Source organism: Leuresthes tenuis, unplaced genomic scaffold (assembly GCF_036924035.1).
Source record: "Leuresthes tenuis unplaced genomic scaffold, fLeuTen1.0.hap1 SCAF_18, whole genome shotgun sequence".
NCBI classification, from domain to species: domain Eukaryota; kingdom Metazoa; phylum Chordata; class Actinopteri; order Atheriniformes; family Atherinopsidae; genus Leuresthes; species Leuresthes tenuis.
In genome coordinates this window covers 14,538,273-14,560,351 of record NW_027325372.1, presented here as the reverse complement: position 1 = coordinate 14,560,351, position 22,079 = coordinate 14,538,273, and the positions used below count along the sequence as shown (strand labels likewise).

Below are 22,079 nucleotides of genomic sequence, written 5' to 3'. Positions count from 1 at the left end.
GAAGCATTCAGTTTGGTTTGGAAAGAGAAAAAATGTGCATAAAAGTAACGGTAAAGTCAGAGTGGTTCCAAATGCAGTATGAAATCTGCCTTCATGAGAGAAATAATAAGTGGTTCATAAAATACTGTCTACTACAAAAAGTCTGTAAAATCTGCAAAATCTTACATTTGAGCTGCTTTTAGCGGCTACTTAAGGAAATATGTTGGACCTCGTTGAGAAATAATGGGATGTCATTTTGGTTACAGCTGGCTATGATTTTGTTAAACACTCTCGCGCAAATAAGATGGTAATATTCTATATAAATGCAGTACAACAGAGAAGTCTGAAGGCGAGCGGTCGCTCTGCACCCTCCCCCTCTCTGTCTGTCATGTAATGTTGTTGACAGAACGTGTCCCCCTCCACCATACAGTGGAATGTCACAGCAAACACATTTCCTCCGGCCATGTCTGAGTCTATTTAGTCAGCCTGTTGACAAACTGTACACAATCTGCAACCCGTAAACTTCCCCCATCTGCTTTTGTTCTCTCGCTTTCTCTGTGTCTGTCTGGCACATGCGCGCACACACACAGTCACACAAGCTGCAGATGTACAATATTTGCTGTATAACAACATGTTTCTCTCCGAGGACATGAAACGAGACCGGGGTCCTTCTCAGTGAGCTCTCTGGTACCACTAGCCTTTACTTTGTGCTTCGATTCTTTTCCTTATTTGGATTGCAAATGCTGAACCTACAGTATTGAGCTTTTTTTTTGTTTTTTTTGTTTCAGTGCCTTTAAAGCCTCGTCAACACCCTTTTTCTGATTTCCTTCTTTCAGTCTGGTTTCTTTTCCCTCGAACACATCCTCCACTCCTCTGCTCGTCATCCAGTCCTCTCCTCCCCTCCCTTTCACTCCCTGTCGAATTGTGTCCTTGACTGAACTCACTCGCTCACAGTCCCAGACTGCCTGGGCAAAGCCCAACACTCATGGAGGCTCTAAATCACACGCACAGTCAAACTTGCTCCCACTACTCCTTATCTGTTTAAGAAGCTGCACGCCACAGACACGATTACCAATGGCAAGAACATAATGTGTATTTAAATATTTTGCACCTCAGATACATACATGATATGTAACAGACAGATATACATTTTTTTTTCATCACAAAAGCCACCAAACAACACAAGACCACAGAAAAAGAAGGGAGAGAGTGAAAGAAAGAATGAGGCCCCGTCAAGACTTTGGCGTCACGGGAGCTTCACTCCTTTTGACCCCAGCAGCACACACACACACACGCACTCGCACGCACACACACACACACAAACAATATGCACACAAACGCACGAATACATGCATCACTGCAGTCACACAAATGCATCCTCTGCCTCACATTCACACACAGAAAACAAGAGTCTCTTTGGGGCCGTTGTGTAATTTCAATGTCTCTTTCCCTTGTAGTTAAAACAGCAAAACACAGGATGTCGAGTCTCCATGCTGCAGTCCTCCCCCCCTCAGAGCAGAGAAACCACAGCAGAACGCAGATGATGGGCCCTCAGAGCGCAGAGAGGCCCCCTGGCTTGGAGCAGGAGTCATATGTACAGATGCTGGTAGTTTAAGAGCACAAACTGATCAAGTCCACTTTTCTCTTGAAGGACACAACACAAGGAGTGCACAGAGCAGGACATTTGCGAGGCTCATGGTATTCAAAAAGTTGATTTGGGCTCAGATGCGGCTCAGGCTGGGGCAACAGGACAGTTAGGTGATTTGAGTGCAGAACACGGTTGCTGGTTTAGCAGAGGAGGGGAAGTTCTGAGACAACAGAGAAGAGAAACAAAAAGATTGAGAGAAAGCAGCGCTATCCCAGTTTGTCTGTGCTGCAGATGCACAGAAAAGAAATGGATAGATTTGGTGAGATACTGCATGTGTCACAGACGGACTCAAAGGGATGAGGAAATGGTTTTGTCTCTGTCCATGAGCGTCTGGTATTCATCTGTCGGCTGCTCTTGGCTGTTTCCATGTTCCAGTGCAGAGAGAGCTCATGTATGATTTTATGTGTATGGGTTAGGTAGTGATTTCATCTGCGCATGCGTGTGTGTTCATATGTGTATTTGCATTTGCTTCTGTGTGTATTTGTGCGTGTGCATGCTTCAGAATGTGAGTTGATCTTGATTGTCAATGCCGGAGAATTAAAGCTTTACTGTCCAAAGTTGGCAGCTAAATTCTCACCCTTCACATCACAGTCTCTCTCAAAGAAGGAGTCCCTTTAAATAAAAAGAAAAAAAGAAAGAAAAAAATGTTTGCAAATCTGTAAAAGCTTGGATTGAAAGCACCTGAAAAAGATGACAAAAAGAGGGAGAGAAAAAGAGATGAGAAGAAGAAAAGCGATTAATATGAGACAGTTCTTACTCTAATGAAAGCACACTTTCCTATAAGCAAAGTCACATTGTCACTGATTTGGTGATACAAGTAACTGTTGTTGCTCTGTTGCATAGTTATTTATGAACTTTTTATTAACTAAATTGCCGACTCACAGCTGTAATCAGAGAAGATTGGAAGAATAGTTTTGAAATGACAGCCCTGTAATATGTAACTCCCTTTTTAAAGACTCAAATTTCTTTTTCATTACTATATTATTAAGATAGCTAGAAAGAAAATTCTGAGAATCCTTTTCACACAATGATCTCACGCAGTCTGGAGCCCACGGACAACGATGGACTTTCGTCTTTAGCGAGTAAAATACAGCTTGGCCAGGTTAAGACAAGGTAACTGATTTAGCCATCGCAGAGTGTTTCACTTCTTTACTGTTAGCAATTCCTTGGTGGTTTTCACATCATGTTTTGGATTGCTGTCCATGTTTACCGCAAATCACTGTTCAGGTAGCTTTGCAGGCAGTATAACCCGAGACTCCTCAGAATTCATCTGCCTTCCAGATACATAGATAGAGAGATAGTTGATGCTATATTGGTGCTGTATATTAGTATACAAAGAAATTCCGCCTGTAGCAAAAGCTTTCACTTTTGCAGCTTAAGAAGTGTTTCGGAGCTTTGAGCTGCAGTGACCACAATCTTCATAACCTTCTCTTGTCACGTCATTAATAAACACTAGTGAGCAAGTATCAGTGAAGGCCATCATCCTTCAGGTGTTGTACAGATGATGCTAAATCCTTGAGATCATGAGCAATCCCAGATAGGCTCCATATCCCTGAAGCCTATGAATGTTTTGCACCTTGTAGTAAACCACTGTATTCACTCTCATTAAGCCACATGGGGCTCAGTGGGTCAAGTGGTTGTCTTCCATCTGGAAGATTAGCAGTTCAATCCCAAGCATCTCAACATCTTGAAGTGTCCTCAAATAAAACACTGATCTTTGGCCAATATGCTAATCCGTGTGTGATTATAGCCCTGCTGGCCTTACATCTCAATTTTACAGAGGTAAGTGCCCCTTTTAGGTTATCTAGGTCCTCAACTAGGGCATTTTTTCTACACCAAAGAAAGGATAATGTGATCATCCATCACTGTTGTTTACGGTGGATGTCCAGACCTCTATGTTGCCAAGCTAACTGGAGCATTCTTTTCACAATGTACCAAAATGTTGATTTGGCCTTTCCCAAGGTTCCTCATCACTCTCTGATGGCCTGTTTCATTTGCACTGAAAACTCCTTCGATCATATGTTGTGGGTTCACAGCAACAAGCTCCAGACTGTATTTCTAATCCCTTTCTAAATTTTGAATGTGACTTCCATCAGTGGTTGTTTTATTATTGTTTCTTTGAGTATATGTCATGTTTCCCATTATGTTGCCTTAAGCTTTATTTGGTATAAAATTAGCTTATGCCCACAAATGTGTGATTTGTGTTGAAGGCTCTAATATATTTGATGAATGGTCACTAAGACACTAACACATGAAGTGTTCCATATATAGTTGAATGAAAATGCTGTTTATAACTATGACGACTTGTGTCAGTGATTAAAATAGTTTTTTTTTTTAATCATCACTAATAATAAATTAATTTTACATTAACTTTACTTTGTAAGTAATTAATTATTCTTTTGATTATAGTGACAATAATCAGTTTGACAATGGCCCTAATGTTGATACAAAATATGAAATCGCACCTGCTGTTACAGGCTGGTGACGCTGAAGCTGTCATCATTGGCTGGGTCCAGGAGTTGGCACAGCACCCCACCACCTTGAGGTGCCTGGGAGGGGTAACGGTGTCCCATGCTCTGATAGGATTGCTGAGTCAGGGAGTAGCCACCAGTGTCCTCCTGGTGAGGCGAGGAGTCCATAGGAGGTTTGGGGTACGGGGAGTGAGGCAAGGGGCCCTGGCGATGACCTGTGCTCATAGCGTTGGGGGTCATATCCCTCTTGTGAGGGGTCATGGCGGAGGGAGGGCTGCGCTCTTCGTAAAGCGCGTTTGTTGAATGGGAGTGCAGGCTGGGACTGGGGTTAGAGTGTGAGTGAGAGGGGAGGTGTGTGTTGTTTGAGTGGGAGAGGAGGTTGCTCTGGAGGTGTGAGGTGGGATGTGTGTTCAGGTTTGTGTGGGGCTGCGTACTGTGATGATGCGTGTCATGGGGAGTCATGTGTGTCAATGTGTTTGTGGTTGGGCTAGTGAGGGAATTAGCATGTGTATTTCCATGAGGACTTGCATGTGGGTTGCTGTGTGCATGCAGGACTGTATTTGGATGGGAGTGTGGGCTGGGACTGCCGCTGTGCGATGTCTGTCCGTACCAATAGGGGGAGCTGCAGTAGCTGGGGGAGTCGTACTGCGAAAACTGGGGCTCTTTTAGAGGTGGGCGGTGTGAGGGACTGAGCGCTGTGCCACAGTGGGGAGCTAACCGTGGTGAGGGGGAGCAGGAGGGTGAGAAGGTCCTGGAGGGGGCGAGGTGGTAAGACTGGGGCGGAGGAGGGGTTGGCTTGGGAGGGTAAGGGGGAGATGAGACACTCGGTGAGAGGGAGGAAGATGACTCACCAGGGTATAAGGCTGGATATCGTTCCTCAGAGGATGGTGTGGAGGGGTGGGCTGAATAAGGAGAGGGGTACTCACAGGGGTCCTGGAGGTAGCTGGAAGGTGGTGCAGGATTAGGAGTGGCCAGCGGAGAGAGGCTGCTACTGTCTCCACTGTAATAATCCAGCCCCTCCTGGAACAAACCAGACCCATCTGGACCTCCAGCAGACAACACGAGTCCCACTCCTGATGCAGGGGCAGCCTTGCCCCTGCCTTTGGACCCTGATGGCCGCTCTCTCTGACAGGGAGACAGACCCCCTCTTCCCCCTCTAGACCCTCTGCCTCGTCCTCCAACCCCTCCCCGTTTTGGTCCAGGAGCAGGTGTTGGGGAGGGACTGGATGGGGAATCAGAGTGTAAAGCAGAGCCCCCTTCTTTTTCTAAATGTGGTTCAGTCCGTTTCCTGCGACCACGGCCGGCTTTGCTGGTTACCCCGCTTTGGAAAAGAACATTCTGGCTCCAGTTATACGACGGCCCTGAAGCACTGTCGTGCCAGTCCATCATCAACTTCTCCAGGCTGGACAAACTTGATTGGCCCCCTTCTCCAGGAATAGACACGGCGTCATTCTGCTTGTAGATGCCACCTGTGGAGCTGGGGCCACTACCAGTGGCTGCAGAGCCAAGATGTGAAGAGTCAGAAGACGATTCTGATAGACTTTCAGGAAACGGTTGTCGCTTTGCCTTCTGAGGGGTGTAGTTTGAGATATCCAAGATATCTTTGGACTCATTGGAGCCATATTCACTGTAGCCATGATACTGAGATCCAAAGTTATCTGTTGGCCAGGCGCCATAACCTTGTCTGGAAAAAGAGAATATAATAAATCATATTATAAAACACTAAAATAATACTTGATAAATGACATGTTTGTTGCAGTTACACCAACCAGCAATAATTACATATTGATTTAGAATTTGTAATATTGATTGAGTTATTTACCTGTAGCTCCATTGATTGGAGTTGTACTGCTTGTAACCCTCTGGGGAAGAGGAGCTGAAGGGGCTACTTTTGGCCACAGACATGTACCCTCCTCCCGGCGATGTTGGTCCTGCTGAATCTCCCCGCATCATGGAGGAATGGCTTACTGCAGGATATCCACTAAAGCCCCGCTTGGCTGCTGTCTGGTAGCTAGAATAACCCATGTGACCTACTGGTGTGGCCTTACCACTGCTGTGACCAGAGCCATATGCAAAACTACAGTCTGATGGCCTCTGTACCACTGCAGAAGAAGCGCAGGAGTAGCCAGATGAGAAGTGACCATAAGAGGCAGGATGGGGGGAGCTCGGAGAGTGTGAGAGAGATGGAGGGGTTGATTTAGGATAGGTAGAAGTGGTGGGGGATGTTTGAGCCAGGCTTCCATAGCTAAATAAAGGTCTGGCTGAGGAGCAGTGTGCCTGAGCTGAACCCTCCACCCCAGAACCTGCCCCCTTAGTGCTCCACTTAGGGAATGCAGGAGACCAGCTGTGACCAGCAGCTGGACTGGATGGCTCAAAACCAGGTGTGGATGATGCTTTGCGGGGTTCTGACTGTGAGGAGGATATGTCCAGCAGGTCTGATGAGTCATCAGAGTCAAGCAGTGATCGAAAGTAACCAGCAAAAAGGCCCTGTGAGTCCTCCCCGGCTGGGCCAACCCCTCTGCTTCCTCCTGGACTACTGTAGACCCCTCCCCGTCCAACCTCGCAGGAGGAAAACCCACCCCGTGGGGATCCACAGAGCTGATACCCACCTAAACCTTTCTCCTTATGCATAGCCCCCTCATCACCCCAGCCTCCTGCCCCGTTTGGCCAGTCCTGCCCCATGGACATCCCACCCCCTTTAAATGCACCATTCTTCCTCATACGTCTTTTTTTTACTATTTTCTCGCCTCCGGGTTCTGTTCCCACCATACCCCCTCCCCTGCCTACACCTCTTCCACCCATACCCTTCCCCCTTTTCCTGGGTAATCCATGCTCAGACAGGGGGCTTACTTTCCGCTTTTTTCCAATAGATTCAAAGAAGTCACTGAAGGTGCTCTTCCTGCACACACTGCCCCCAACACCCCCTGCTGCACCTCCACCCCTTCCTAGCCCTCCTCCTCTGCCACCCCTGGGGCGTCTAAACCCAGTGAGCCTGTGGAGCAGTGTGGATATTCCAGGGTTTTCCAAGGGAGCATGAAAGCTTTCTGGCTCACTGGGTGTCCAGCAACGAGGAGGAGAGCTACGACCAGTGGCGGGGGGCTGGCGGTTTAAAAAGGCCAGCTTGGAGAGAACATCTCCATATTCTGTTTTCACATCATTTGTATCATTAACATAAGACGGATATGGTAAAGGGAGTTTAGTCCGACGTCGCCTCCGAGGCTTCTTGGGCTGGTCTCCAGTAGCACCAGCAGTCCCAGCATTTGGAAGCTCCCCCTGTATTCCTGGCAAAGCCTGTTTTGGTGGTCGTCCTCGTCTGCGTTTGAGAATAACAGGGAGCTCCCCAGGAGGGAACATCACCATAACGCTTTTCCCATTGTTCTTCATGCGAAGAAGGGCAGTTGGCTCTCGAACAACCTCAGAGCCCTCTAGACTGCCATCATTACTTTTCTCTGTCCCAGTAACAGTCTCCAAATTAGAAATTTTGTAGCTCTTCTGCCGGCGGCTAAGGCTGACAGGAATGCGAGCCACCTTGACAACAATCTTCCTCACCTGTAAAGTAGAGACAAACGTAAAACATGTGCAACTGCAAATTGTTTAAACATCCTTTCATACAAGGTATGAAATTTCATGTAATATCAGGAAGAAACCGGAGTGTTATGTAACTTATGTAAGTTAATCAACTTACACCGACAAAACGCCCTCGTCTGCTGTTATTGGGAAGACACACCCCCAACTCTGCAACAGGTTCTTCCCTCACAGTCAGCAGAGGTGCAGAGAGAGCAGATGCAAATGGGAGAGATGGGGTAGCACGATGGTGCATGGCTTGGGCTGCCTGACGCTGTTTCATTATGCTCTTAGGAGCTGCTTTATGGACAGATTTCAGTGGTGGCCTACACCTTGATTTAGGTCCAGGTTTATGCCCAAGTCTGGGCCCAGGCTTAGGTACAGATTTAGGAGCAGGTTTAGGTACAGTTAGAGCAAGAGCTATGTCTGTATGACAGGTAGGTGTGGGGAGAACAGCTTCCACAGTTGAATGCTCCTCTTTATCACCAACTGCCACCTCCTCCTCTTTAACTTTCCAGATCCTCTCTTCTAATATTTCCTCCTCCTCCTCTCCTCCCCGCTCCGTCTCAACTCGCTTTTCCCCATCCTCTATGCTTCGGCGCAGGCGGGAGGATTTGCGCAGGTGACAGGGGAATCGAGGACGCCCAGAGCTGCGGAGTGCATACTTCTTTTCTGTCTCTACAGGAAGAGGACAGGAGCCTGCATTTTGATTTGGATCAGTAGGTACTGGAGAAAAGGTTGGTGATGGGTCTGTATCCACAGTCTGGAGAGGATCTGCCAGCTGATTGGTTAAGGCAGGATGATTGCCAAGTGCCAAAGACAAGGGCTGAGGTGAGGTTGGGTGTATGGCCTCTGGTGTGACAGCTTTGGATAGTTTTGGGTCTAGAGGACCTGTGAGTGTGTTGATTTCCATGTGTCCAAAATTGTCCATGTGTGTGTGTGAAAAAGCTTGTGCATGCACTTCTGGGTCTATGTGTGTTTGCATGTTTCTGAGTGTCTCAAATGTATGTGTCTCAGTGGTTATATGAGTCTCACTGTGCTCCCCCCGGCAGGTGCTGTGCCCAAGCCCTCCCTGTAGATGGACGCCGTTGGACAGGGCGGATGGAGAGGTGGGGGGAATGTGATCAGGTGTCACCAATGCCAGTCCATCACGAGAGGGATCCTGAAACCCCCCATGGAGCGCAAGCTCCCTTGTCCAGAACTCAGGTTCCTCCAGCCCCTCAAGCCCTGCCACGCAGCCCTTCTCCTCAGGCTGAGTCTCACCACAGCCCACTGGAGCCCCAGTTTGGTCTGAATGCAGATGATCTGATAAGCCGCTCATTCAGTGAACAGTTTAGTTGGTTGTAAGGCAGAAAAAAAGGGGGCGTTTTCAGCTGTCTGTAAATGAGACCTTCCTCTTTGTAGCTGTCCACTAACAGCTGACAGGACAAGAATATTTAAACACCTAAGGACAGAAAAATAAATAAATAGAATTAACTAGTCTGTCAACATCTCTCAGTTGAATTTAATCAAAATTTGTTGCTAATCGACAACATACTGGTTAAAATGCTGCAAATCCAAAATCAAACTTTTGCAGCATAGATAGGACTGTACTTGTGTGATAAAGTAGTCAATATATCTGGCAATGGGCCATAAAGCTACTTTGTAACGCACCCTCTTCTATTAACTGTGCCACCCACGCAGCAGCATTACAACATTAGATTACATTTACCATTCATATCCTGCTCAGTCGGGTTGCTTTTACCGAATGGTTGTGGCGCTGATTTTGATTCTGAGTTGAGCCTCACTCTGTCTGCCTGACTGGCTCTGTTCTGCAGGGGATCATTGGGTCATCAATACTGCAGTGGAGAGCTCACATACTTCTCTCTCTTCCCTCTGCTTCTCTCGTTTGGCCATGGTTGCTACAGTGAATGAAAGAAAGACACAAAGACAGAGACAGACAGAGGAAGGGACAGGAAGGGAGTGGAAGAACGTGGTGGAGAAAGAAAGGCGTGTGGAGGAGGGTGGAGCAAAAGGAAAAAGAGAATAGTAAATTAGTACATGATGTCACGGCATGCATGGGGCCAGACTCGAATCAGTATTTTGGAGAGGACTGCAACATCTCACATCAGACGCAATTATTTCGGAGGATGACTTGCAGTATAAATCTCTAAAGTTAAATTGTAGTTCTCCTCTTGTGTGTTACAGCAGATTACAGGTACGTAAGTAAGACATATGACTGGATTTCCACACATACTGTTGATCATAATGACGTGTTCATGGTTGTGTACATGACAGTACATTTTGCACATATAAATCTTACCACATTTGATTGGGTGAATGTACAATTTGTAAAATAAATACATGAAAAGACCTAAATTATAACAAACAAGTGGATAGTAGTGAAACGCATAAGCACACAAACTGTCACATTTTGACAAAATTATTCAAATGTATAACAGAGAACTAGACCTGGTGGGTGCAAGAAGAACAGGAATGTGTGAATAATCACTGCCACCAGGGGGAAGCAGAGAGGTGACAAACAGAGGTGTAAAGAGGATGGAGAGATGAAGGTGACACAAAGACAAGAATGATGGAGGGAATACAAAAAACAGAGAAGAGGAGAAGTACAGAGAGCCAGGAGAGACAGAAGTATTATGAAACCCTGGACCACATGTGCTGCCTGACATGCACGTCAAACACAAATGCAAGCAAGCTTGCAACATTTGCAAGCAGATATGCGTGCTGCTGGCTCCAAGACTGTAGAACAGAGTCCACATTCAACACAATTATGTCCATCGTCAAATCGCTCTGCCTCCCTCTAAAACATATGGCTCTGATTAGGAGGAGGGGAGGAGGACAGACAGCAAGAGAGGGGAGTGGGTGAGAGACATGAGAATGAGTGAATTAATGTGTGTGACTGTATGAAAAGGAAAGAGGCAGAAGAAGCACGAGATGTGATTGAGTGGACGGACGGAGCGAGGCAGAGTGATTTGAGCGGTTTTTGAAAAAAAGAGTAGGAAAAGTTGCAGAGGAGCAAGAATAGGAGGGTAAAGCAGAAGAAGAGGAAGAGAAAGTGTGGGAGAGTTTTGCTTTAGATGAGTTTGGGGCTGCACACATGAAGCGGAGCAACCTCAGTAGTCTGCTGCTCTGAGGAATGACACAACTGGGACAGACAAGCATAAAGATGAACACACACACTACACATTTTTCTTCAACCCTTCTCACCCACTCCCTCCCATGCCCATTGCCGTCTCCTTGCCTCCCTCCCTTCAGTCCCACTCTCACTTTCTCTCCAGTCTAATTAACAGCACTCATTAATTAAGGTTTCATTTGACTAGTTTGTGTGAGAAGGAGAGGAGCACATACTTTAATTAAGCATTGCGTCACATGTGCTTACACATACGTGTACACGCTGTCACTCTCAGACACACAGCGACACATGCCAACACACACATGCAAATATGCCCCTGCAGCTTCATCCACCCACACATCGATTTACACATAAAGACAGACACATCGCGCACACATATATACTTATGCACGATCACACACAAAACAGAGACACCCATGCATATACCCCTCTACCGTGCTCTGCAGGGGGCATTCTGACAGAGTTTAGATGCGAGCCAATCAATCCCAGTATGATTCATTGTTTAAACAAACACTCCTGGCATCCATCAGCCGCCATTCCAATATAATCATATGTAGCAAATGCGTTCTGGTACATTTTAATGTGAATGGCTCTGGGGCTTTGGAACACACAGTGGTGTAGCATTGTCTCTGAGAAAACAGCCGATAGTATGTGCTGCTCCCACATGATGATCTGTTGAATCTGCCTCACAAAGACAAGCTCTCAAATGAATACTGTTTGAACAGTTTTGATCTTCTGCAATTTTTCACTTTCTTCCTCAAAGTTTTTTTGGTGTTCTTGTGCACATAAAGGAAGAGCAACAACAGCACAACACGCCACAGAATGGGTGTGTGCACATGCCTTAGACCGGACTCCGTCAGTTTCCAGTTTGGGCAATTACCCTGTTGTGCTTAGTCTGGGTGGTGCAGTGACTCTGTACATGGTAGTTGTACAGCACATCTATTCTTTTCCCATCTATCTCACTGCCACAAAGGCTTGCAGACTCACAGGCCTGCCAGCAGAAACCCTCAATGAGGAACAAGACTCTGCGTGTACATACATGTATGTGTGTGAGCACATGCATGTGTGTGTGTGTGTCTGCAAGTGTGCACATGTATGAGTGTGTCTTCCTGGGTGTGTTTGTAAAAGCACTCACTGAGCTCTAACGGGTGTGCAGTTGTTGCTAAGAGACAGGCAGCAGCACCGAAACAGCATGGCGGGGTGGGGGGGTGGGGGGGCTAGAGGAGAGAAAGGGAGGTGGTGGGGGGAGGAGAGGGAAGCTCCACCAAGAGGTTTAGACAGATAGGAAGAAGGAGGGATAAAACAGAGAGACAGAATGAGATGGAGAAAGTGTGTGTGAGGCCAGGGGAGAGGAAGAGGTGGGGAGGGGGGAAGTGGGTCAAGAGGTCCGCAGAGACTGAGTGACACAGTGCGGAAAGTCAGCTAGCTTCAGAATGTCGTTTCTCCACATCACCTGAACCCTGATGCAACCGCGACCTGCAACTCCAACAGCCTCAAACCTTCACACAACATCACAAAAAAAATCCCATCAGCCAAAAAAGGAAAAATACTGCAAAAGGCAACTGACAAAACAACTTGGTGACTTTTTCAAAGTTTTTGCGAGATGTTTTCAGTTGAAAATTCAGAAAAAACTATGACGGGTCACTTTCAATATGGCACACTTGGACGTCAGCGAAACGTTACAAGTTACATGACGTTACACAGCATCACTTTAGAGGTTGATTGTGTATAGCAATTAAATCAAATGGAGGACCATAAACTGTGCATCTGTGAGTGAGAAGCAGCATACTTGGGAACATTTTCAAATATCTTACAGTTTTCTGCTATCGTTACAACACTTGTCTCAGTATCATGTCCACTTTTGCAAAACACTTAACACAAATGCACTTCAGCCACCAAAACACTTCATAATTCATCCAAAAGTGACTCATACTGCCATAATAATGACAAATGCTGTCACCCAGCAATACTACCAGGGCACTAAATGTTCAGCGAGCTAAAAAATACGCTAACAACTCTGAGCATTCAAATTACATAAATAAATTGTTCCTGTATTCTCCACTTTGGCAAATTCTTTTAGGCGACATCAAAAGCAGGGAAGGATCATTCATACTAATTCTTAAGTGTAAAAAAAAGTGTGCATATCACTATTGAGTGTAAATTTGGGTAATTGTATTTACATCTATAATTTGCTTGTATATGTGTACATATATATATATATATATATATATATATATATTGTAATGAAGGACAAATATGTACTCAATTTGTCCTTCAAAATGCAGTATATTTCAATCAGCAGTTCTTACCTGAAAGCTACCTGTACTGAACAGAGTATCTTACTGTTAGGTAAAAGTAGATGTAACTGAATACAATTCATGAATTTCAGAGGAAGTGGTGACGAAATGTGTTTCCAAAGAATGCAAAATTATCCACAGTTTAGCCAGCACACTCTAAGATACGCATTTTAAGATGCATGTTAAAGTGTTAAAACGAAGAGACACCTAAAAGTTTTTTTTTTTAAAGCCTTCTTCAGTCAAATTTTGTCATGTTTTGTGAGATATTTTTGTGTAATCAGTTTTATTGTTGTGTTTTCTGAAAGGTTCTGGCTCGCGAAATAGTGAGAGTTTTTTAATTATTTTATGTTTTTTTAAATTTTGTTTTCTGGACCATGGGACAACGGGTAGTTGGAGGTTAAAAGAAACAGATGTTATTCATCTTGAATGACATTAGGCAGGATTACTACGTACTAATTTCAGATGTCAAGAGACTCACTTCCCATTCACTTTGAATAGGACTGCTCCACTGATATCTGGGTCACTTGCTTCACATTGCTATCACAGCTTATGGAGGAAAGTTGAGACTAGTTCACCTTTTTCAAGTGGCAGCCAATCAAATTACTTGATTAATTTTGTGTCTGATCCTGTGGATCATTGCCATCACAATTGGGCCTGCTGCTGAAAGCATCACATCTGAATAAATCCTAACATAAAGAACATGAGAATAAACACAATTTTACACACAACACAGACATATTCTTTCAGTTTCATTCCTAGTTCTGGTGTGCAACATTTACAGACAATTGGCAGAGATCCAATACTCATAACTAAGTTTGTATTTGTACAAATCAATTTGCTGTGTTGCCATTACCTTGGAGGGGACAGTTTATGTTTCATACTCTTAGACTCTGTGAGTCACCCTACTCACCCCTCTGCCACATTATTTGGGTATACCCAGAAGGCGCAAACTTAACATTGGCTCAAGAACGGACCTATTGTTTAGTTTTGCTTCTGTTGGGGTGTATTCAGTTGGTTGTAATTTACAATTCAGCTGACATCATGGGTTTAATAACATCTTTTTTCTTCCTCTGATGGAAAAAAAAACAACATATTGAACGATGTGAAGGGCAACCAATCTCTGCAAAGTTTCAAAAACTCCTCTAATCAACATTCCCAGTTTGTTTGAGAGGTTGAGATGCTATAACTGTAGTACAGGGAGCAGGGAATGTAGGTTCAGGGGCCAAAATGCCAGCACACGGTACATTCGGCTTAAGTGGGCTGCAGCTTCCCGCACACTCTTCAGTAAAACAGATAGTAACTAACACAGAGACCCTCACCCCGTCCACCCACACTCTCCTTCACTTTGACCTCTCTACTCCCTCTCAACCACTTGCATCCCACCCATCCTGCTACCCCCACCCCTAGGAAAAGCTACCAGTACCTCCCCAGCTGCAGGAAATTCCTAATGATCACCATCATCAGCGTGCGTGCTGTATCTGCTGCCAAGAGCAGGCACATGCACGCACAGAAAGCATATAAATGAACGGAGACCAACACATAAACCATATGTGCAGACAAACAAAAAGGCAGACAGACGTTCAGACGCACATCTAAACAGACTTCACACAGACCAGATACAGTGGCAGCTCAGCCAAAGATGCACACAGGGGACCGGAGAAATAACTCAAAACACAAGACAACACAAAATCAGGATCCCCAAACCCCCAACTGACTGTCTCACTATATGCCTGTTGTTTCACAGGAATCTACATGCTGTAGTTATTTTAAGACAAGGAGGACTGTAATACCCCTTCGCCCCCCACCCCCATCCCTCTCTGGTCTTTCTCACTGCTCCTTCTCTCATCTCTCCAGCATCCCCCTCACCTCCCTCTCTCCACTTTCTCTCCCACCCCCACTCCCCAACACCCCTCCCTCATCTTCAACTCAGCCTGACACTCTCCCTCCTCTCTTCACTCTCCTGCAGGCAGTTTCCTGGCAGTGCTGATGGCCGCCCCTCCGTCAGGTCATGTGACCAACTACGCCAGCTGGGAACAGGAGTGTGCACATGTGCGTGCGAAAAAACACGCAGTGATGTGTCAGGAAACACCCAGAAACACATGCAAATACAGGAGGCTGAGACCAACAACTTAGGTGCAAACACATGCAGCTCACACAGGTGCAGACACACACGCAAACAAGTGCACGAGCTCACTGACACACTGATAACAGGCACACTGTAAAAGCCCACATACCGACACACACAAACACAGTCACGCATATCTACCTCACACACAGAAGACACACAAACCAGATGCTTGGACCCCGACTCGCACTCAGACCTTGAGGCCAGTGTGTTGGAGAGGGGCCTCCGTGCTGCGGCCCTGACTTCCTGACTCCTCCTCCTCCCTCCATACTCCTGTTCCACAGTTGCTGTGGGAGACGCTGCAGCAGCTCCCGTTGCCAAGGAGAAGGCTGCTGGCTGTTTGAACAACAATGGCCGCCTTGTGAACATTCCAACTGTAGGTACTGACAACTCATCAGCCACAACCTTAACGTACACATCGAGTGAGAGAGAGAGTGAGAGAGAGAGGGAGAGAGAAAGAGAGAGAGAGAGAGCGAGAGAGAGAGCACACAAACGTTCTGCTCACAGTACACGCAGACACCACACCGCTGTACTTCTCTGGCTCCTGGCCCCAAGCCTGAGCAAGGCAACACGTTCAGACACAAACACAATGAGACATCAACACAAAACACACGCACACACACATTTGTGCACGCACTGAGAAATTATGACTTTTACAGAGAGGATAAGAAACCCCTCCGTCCCTCTCTGTCTACCTGCATCTCTTTACCATCGCCTTCTCACACACACACATATACACTCGCACACACTCACACGGTGCGCAGTGCATTCATCCATCTTACCCCCTCTCCCCGACTACTCTCTGTCTTTCTCTCTTATCTCTTTCTCTCTCCTCCCCCTCCACAGGCTCCTGCTTTCACTCGCTTTCCGTCTCTGGAAGTGTGTGTTCTCGCTCTCACGCACACACTATCATCCTGGCACGCACACACAGAAGCACACAATCTCTTTCTCTCCTGGAAGGTAGCGAATCTTCTCGTCCCTTGGGGGCATACACTTCCTCGGAGAAGGAGGGAAAGGGGAAAGAAGAAAGAGAAGTAGAAACAAGGGTGGAACGGGCAAGAGAGGAAGAGGAGGAGGAGGGAGAGAATAAAGGAAGGGAAGAAGCTGAAAACTATATTCACAGCGGGGATTTATAGACAGACCCCTTAGTGCTCTGATTATCTGCTCGTATTGATGGGACGACATTGAAGCCACGCTGGTGGAACGTAGAAACAGCACTGAAGTCCAATTGGCTTGCATGGTGTGTGTGTTTTTCAGGGGGTGGGGGGGTTGGGGGGGTGGGGGGGGTGTCTTTGCCTATCCTCTGACTCACTGTTTTCAAACACACATACTCAAAGAAATGAATAGTCACACAACACAGCAAAAAAATAAAAACAAAAAACTCAAACACAGAAAGATAAAGGAACATTAAAATCAGACATACTGTAAAGTGTCATGATCTGCAAAAAGACGTGTGTGCCTCCGTGTTTGTGTCAGAGATGGTGAGTGTGTATTGAATGCCAGACGCTGAGAAGGGAGGCTTTTGCTTGTGTTTGTGTGTATTAGTGTGCGTGTGCGTGTGTGTATGTGCGTGTTTTCCCCATCTCTCGCTCCTCTTTAATAATTGAGCTGATTCTGTCCAGCTTGTTAGGGAGGTACACAGCAGCTTCACACTCTGTCTTTCTCTCCTTCTCCTCCTCTCACGCGCTCCATCTTTCCCTCCTTGTCCCTCCACCTCTCTGCTCAGCCTTCATTTATCACTCCTTCTCCTTGCTGACCCCTCTGTCCACCCTCCCTCTCTGTCCCTTCCCCCAGTTCTCTCCTCCTCCCCCTTTCTTTGCAAATCCCTCCTGTTCTATGACCTCTCCCTCTTGCAGTAGTACACCCCCACCCCTTCCACCCCCACCCCCACGCTCTATCCATCCATCCATCCATCCATCCATCCATCCCACTGCCCTTCATCATCCCTCTCCTCCTGCCTCCCTCCATTCACTGGAGGTGAGAGGTCGGAGATTCCTCTCTACTGTCAGACTCAAACCGGCTGCAACCAGCCTTGCTGGGGGGGGGGGGGGGGGGGGGGGGGGGGCAAGGAGAATGAGGAGGTAAGTGAGGAAGGACATATTAAAGGAGAGGAGAGGATGAAGGAGTGAGAGAAAAGGTAGAGGGATGGTCTGACAAAAAGGACTGATAGATGGGGGTGGTGGGGCTTAAAAGAGGGAAGGAGGTGAGAGAGAGGAGAGGGGGAGACGTCTTCTTTTGACTCACTGTCTTTGGCGCGGAGGAGCCGTTTTATGAATGTATCGTGTGGGAGGTGACAGAATGGAGCATGCAAACACTGCTTACACTCATGCTAAATGGCTGCTGTGTGTGTGGGTGCATCAGTGTGTGTGTGTGTGTAGACATTTTCCTGTGTTCCTATGTGTGTGTGTGCGGGATGTGAACCACGTTTACCTGCCTGTGGTGAAAGCTCTTTCACTTCAGGTGATGTTTAGATTAATGGGAGTGATAAAAGAGAGGACCCTTCATCCCCAGGACAAAATAATGACTGATTAATTTAGCCTGCAGTAGCTTGTTGCATAGTAAGAATATTGAAAGCTATAAAATACTCCAACGAAGTCCTCTCATTTTATATGAATATGAGGGTTTTTATACTTATACTTTTTATTTTATACTAATAATACTCTCTGTATTCTTAGTGCTGTCTGTTGATAGCTCTGAGTATATCTTGAAGAAAGCTCTACCCAACCAAATTGTTTAACTATGAAGAGTTGCGAAGGTGAAATTGCATCCCAAAATCTATTTCTCACATATTTTGGAGGAGTTTCAAGCCGAGAGTAATAACGGTCCGTCTGACTCATTCACAACAGTTGCGTAAATTGCCTTTTCATGAATGATAGTATGTCTTGGGAAGAGTTCAAAGATGAAAATGACCATCACCTGATGCTCACAAAACATCTGTAACTCCTATCAAAAAAAATAAAAAATCGGTGTTGCAATGCCGCTAACAGCTAAATTCAAGAAACAAGAAGCATTGAAGTTGCCAGAAGCATCATGAGAATGTTTCTGGAGAATTGACGCTTGAGCAGATTTTCAGATTTGGGCTGGAAAAGCTTTGTCTGATTGTACTGTGGTCTTCAGAAGTGATGCAATAATAAACTCCTAATTGAACTGTTCAACAGGTTGCATCCCCCTGAACGCAGCTCAAAACTTTCTCAAAAGACCCAAGAAATCAATAGAAATTAATAAATGTACTGTACCATTCAATCATGCATGTGTGTCTGTGTGTGCGCATGCCTATACATGAATATGTGTCCATTCAGTCTTCTCCATCTCCATGACGACGTCCATATCAAAAGGGCGTCTGACTATGGCAACCTCACATGCTGATAGGCAGAAAGAGAGAACAGGTGATTGGTTGAGCTGTCGGCTGTCATATCAGCAGGGTGTATCTTTGTGACACTGCAACACACACACACATATTCATACATAGCTCCACATACACACTCTGGCTCGTCTGTGCACGCCTACGAACTGCAGCAAGGTGCAAACAAAAGGTACCTCCACGACACACACACACACACACGCAGCAAAGCAAACACACACACACACGCACAAACACAAATTTGAGATGAGATGTGGTGTGTTAGGCGCGCTGACCCTGCCAGTGAGGACAGGAGGAACATCAACGGAGCTACAAGGCCGTTGCTATGACAACAAGCCCCGCTCTCACAGGTAGGAAGCACAATAGGCCTAAGCTGTTATATGTTCACATTCTCTGTTTGTCACACACATACACACACACACACACACACATGCACACCAACGTACACACAGGGCAACACACTCAAGACAAGTCTGACAGACAGCGGCTGAATGCCAACATAAGACTGTTTCCTTTTCATTCTAGCATTCACAGCACTAGAATTATTTCATTATGTACAAGCAGACCTGCCAATAAGAGAACTCAGAATTCAAGCAGTGACCGAGGGCGTGCAACACTATGCGTGTGTGCGAGTGTGAGACAGACAGACAGACAGACAGACAGACAGAGCACCACTGTGCATACTAACAGCACCTGCACTAGGGCAGCTTGTGCACTTCTCTGACTGGCCCTTAAATAACATACTGACACTACCCAGACACTGACATTGACTTCTCTCATCCATCCCATCTTTCAGTTTCTCTGGACTTTTTTTCCCTCCCTCCCCCTTATCAACCACAGACAAGAACTGATAATCACCACTATGAGTGTGCTGGCTCTGTTGCCACTGCAGGATGGGCTGCTGCTGCCGCTGCTGTGTCCTGCCTAACTAACCTAAGGGGGCTACTGCGATGGAAACCAAGAGAGCTGGATGAGTGTCCTGCCTATATGTGAAGCAACATCTGCCCACCAACAAGAGTTCATAGTCAAGCATCTTGCCCATGTCACTGGCATGTATCAGAGATGTCCCAGAAACTCACCTAAAAGTAAAGCCTATGGAGAAATCAAATAAACAAGGGGGGAGCAAGATGTGTGTGTGTGTGTGTGTCAGTTTATGTGTGCCAGCAGTGTGATAGTACCTAAAGAGTCACTGTACACTGCTGCCCTGACAACAATGTGTTTATTCAGTGATAATGAGGCTAAAAGGTGAGACTATGGTAAATACGCTGAAAAACAGGTGGGGGTATGCAAGGTTCACTGCGCGCACATCCAACCACACTGCGCGTGTGCGCATAAGTGTGTTTGAACATCTTTATTTCATATGTAACCATATTCGCTGCATGCCTACAGTCAAGCCCTGAAGACCCAGCGGCACGAGCGGTACGCATGCAGAGCTGAGTCCGGCAGCTGCGCCGACGAGGTTAATGTAGAAAACAACAACAACAAAAAAACAAAAACTCAACAACAAGCGTAACCAGATGTGCGTAAAACAGCTGGCAGAGTGGACAGTAAGCAAAATGATGCTGTTTTCCACATAAGACGCTTCACGCGCACTCACTCACCAAGAGAGTCTGTGGGCTCGCGCTGCCTGCTGGAGCTGTTGCGGTGTCAACGCTGGCTGTCGGTGGCGGTGCTCACTCCTCTTTCCGCCCGGGTCACGGAGCCGTTGCCTTGACGGCTGCAGCCGCCAGCGAGCAGCATTTCCTCTTCATCTGAGCTCCCCGCGTCGGAGGGAGACTGTCCTCCCACATCAATGTAAACGCTGTCTCCTCCTGCCGCGCGCCACCGTCTAGAGCAGCTCAACGGAAAAACCGCTCCTCTGGCTCACATCAATGTCTGCACCCTCAAATACGGGAAAGCAAAAAACAAAAAGGAGAAGAGATTTGGGAGTATAGGAAGCAGGGAGGTTCTCTTACAATCTTCTTCTCAGTGAAGGAGCTGACATAACCGCACTCAAGCTCTGAGCTCCGTTTTTGGTGACGGGACTCCCCAGAATGCGGGAGGCGAAAATCGACCGTGCGTCTCTGCCACTGCAATTCCAGCTCTCTGTCTCTCGTGCGCCTCAGTCTCCGTTGTACCTCTCCAACGTGTCTGACTGTCAAAGCCATCCGGGTACCCGTAGCTGGCTTCACTTTAAATCTTGAGAACTATGGGAACTGTGGTTTTCTGAAAACAGCAAGCGAAGGCTAGTGAAATTATATGCAGACCAAGAGAAACAATGAGAGGAGTATGAGGGCAGAAAATAGTTGTCAGGATTTAGTTTAACATGGTCAGACTGCATATATTAAACTTTTGAAAACCTTTTTTTTGTTGTTGTCAAAAAGTGAAAAAACACCTCATCTTTTTCTGGTGATGACACATTGTAATTAAGTGGTAATGACACCAAAATATTCATGACATTCAAATATAAATTGGCCAAAAATGTCGATGTTTCAGACAGACAAAACTTTTTAAGGGGAGAAATGTTTTCCATGAAATCTGAATAAGAATAATGACAAATGTCGATCTCCTGTTTTATGGGTTGCTTTAAACGTTATAAACTGATTTGTCTTGGGTAAATTGGCAACGTGTCTGTGGCATGAATATAAAAAGTGCTCCTTAGAGAGGCAGAATCTCTGAGATTCTCTTCTACAAATGGTGGAGCACTTTTGAAATAATGTTCCACACCATAAAATTGTGAGTACCTCATCTATAGTACATGATATGATCAAAGGATTCATCTAATGTGGAGACATTTCTGTGTGCCAAGGACACAGGATGCTGATATTCAATAAAGGAAAACATGATCCATGGGCCCTCAGGTGGCACTGCATTAAAAACAGGCGTGATTCTGTTATAGAAATCACTGTGTAGGCTTTGTGGAGTCTGTGCTGTGAACTCAGTTTACTGTGCCATCCACAAATGCAGGGTGAAGCTCTGTTATGCAAAGAAGAAGCCATTTGTGTACATGAACCAGAAATGCCCGGCCTCTTATCTGTGTCAAAGGTCATTTGAAATGGGCTGAGGCAAAGAGAAAAACTGTGAAATTATAGACTGCCGCTTTGGACTAAAGAGGAGAGGGACCATCTGGCGTGTTATCAGCACTCAGTTCAAAAGCCTGCATCTCTGATGATATAGAGGTGTATTAATGCCTATGGAACTGGCAACTTGCACATCTGGAATGACACCATCAATGCTGAAAGGTATAAACAGGTTTTGTGTTGCTGCCATCAAATTCAAGATGAGCAGATATTTCTCATGAAATAGTAAAATCAGCGCTTGATATGTTCTGTTGTTCATCAGCTATTGGTTTGGGAGATTTGCAAACTACTGCATTCTGATTAAACAATTTTGTTGTGTAATCAGATTACTTAAACATCCTTTTTTCCCCCCCTCAAGCTTTAGGTTTGAATAGATCTATTCAGTTTTGGTTCCTTGCATCAGTACTCGTGAAAAAAAAAAAATCCAGAAATCTGTGGTTAT

General features: G+C 46.0%; 2 protein-coding genes across 3 annotated transcripts in view; one reads left to right on the top strand and one right to left on the bottom strand.

Annotated features, from left to right (window-relative positions):
• Positions 1–22,079, top strand: part of zcchc17 (zinc finger, CCHC domain containing 17) — a 190,822-nt gene that overhangs the window by 37,078 nt on the left and 131,665 nt on the right. The window lies entirely within an intron of this gene.
• On the bottom strand, positions 524–20,663 carry ahdc1 (AT hook, DNA binding motif, containing 1). Of its 2 annotated transcripts, XM_072371112.1 has the most exons (7): positions 20,571–20,583; positions 20,180–20,453; positions 9,374–9,563; positions 7,784–9,106; positions 5,921–7,647; positions 4,093–5,782; positions 524–2,308 (listed from the first exon to the last, which is right to left on the bottom strand). In XM_072371112.1, the coding sequence occupies exons 4-6, from the start codon at positions 8,981–8,983 to the stop codon at positions 4,099–4,101; spliced, it is 4,611 nt and encodes a 1,536-aa protein (XP_072227213.1). In that variant the 5' UTR covers positions 8,984–9,106; positions 9,374–9,563; positions 20,180–20,453; positions 20,571–20,583; the 3' UTR covers positions 524–2,308; positions 4,093–4,098. The 2 variants fall into 2 exon arrangements, with proteins under 2 accessions (XP_072227213.1, XP_072227212.1); XM_072371111.1 differs by having other exon boundaries at positions 20,180–20,663.

Excerpts from the sequence above, each read along its gene's own strand:
- ahdc1 (XM_072371111.1), bottom strand. The coding sequence starts at position 8,983 with ATGAGCGGCTTATCAGATCATCTGCATTCAGACCAAACTGGGGCTCCA. Across the intron at positions 7,648-7,783 it reads GACGAGGGCGTTTTGTCGGT|GTGAGGAAGATTGTTGTCAA; the intron begins GTAAGTTGATTA and ends TCTACTTTACAG. Across the intron at positions 5,783-5,920 it reads TCCAATCAATGGAGCTACAG|ACAAGGTTATGGCGCCTGGC; the intron begins GTAAATAACTCA and ends CTCTTTTTCCAG.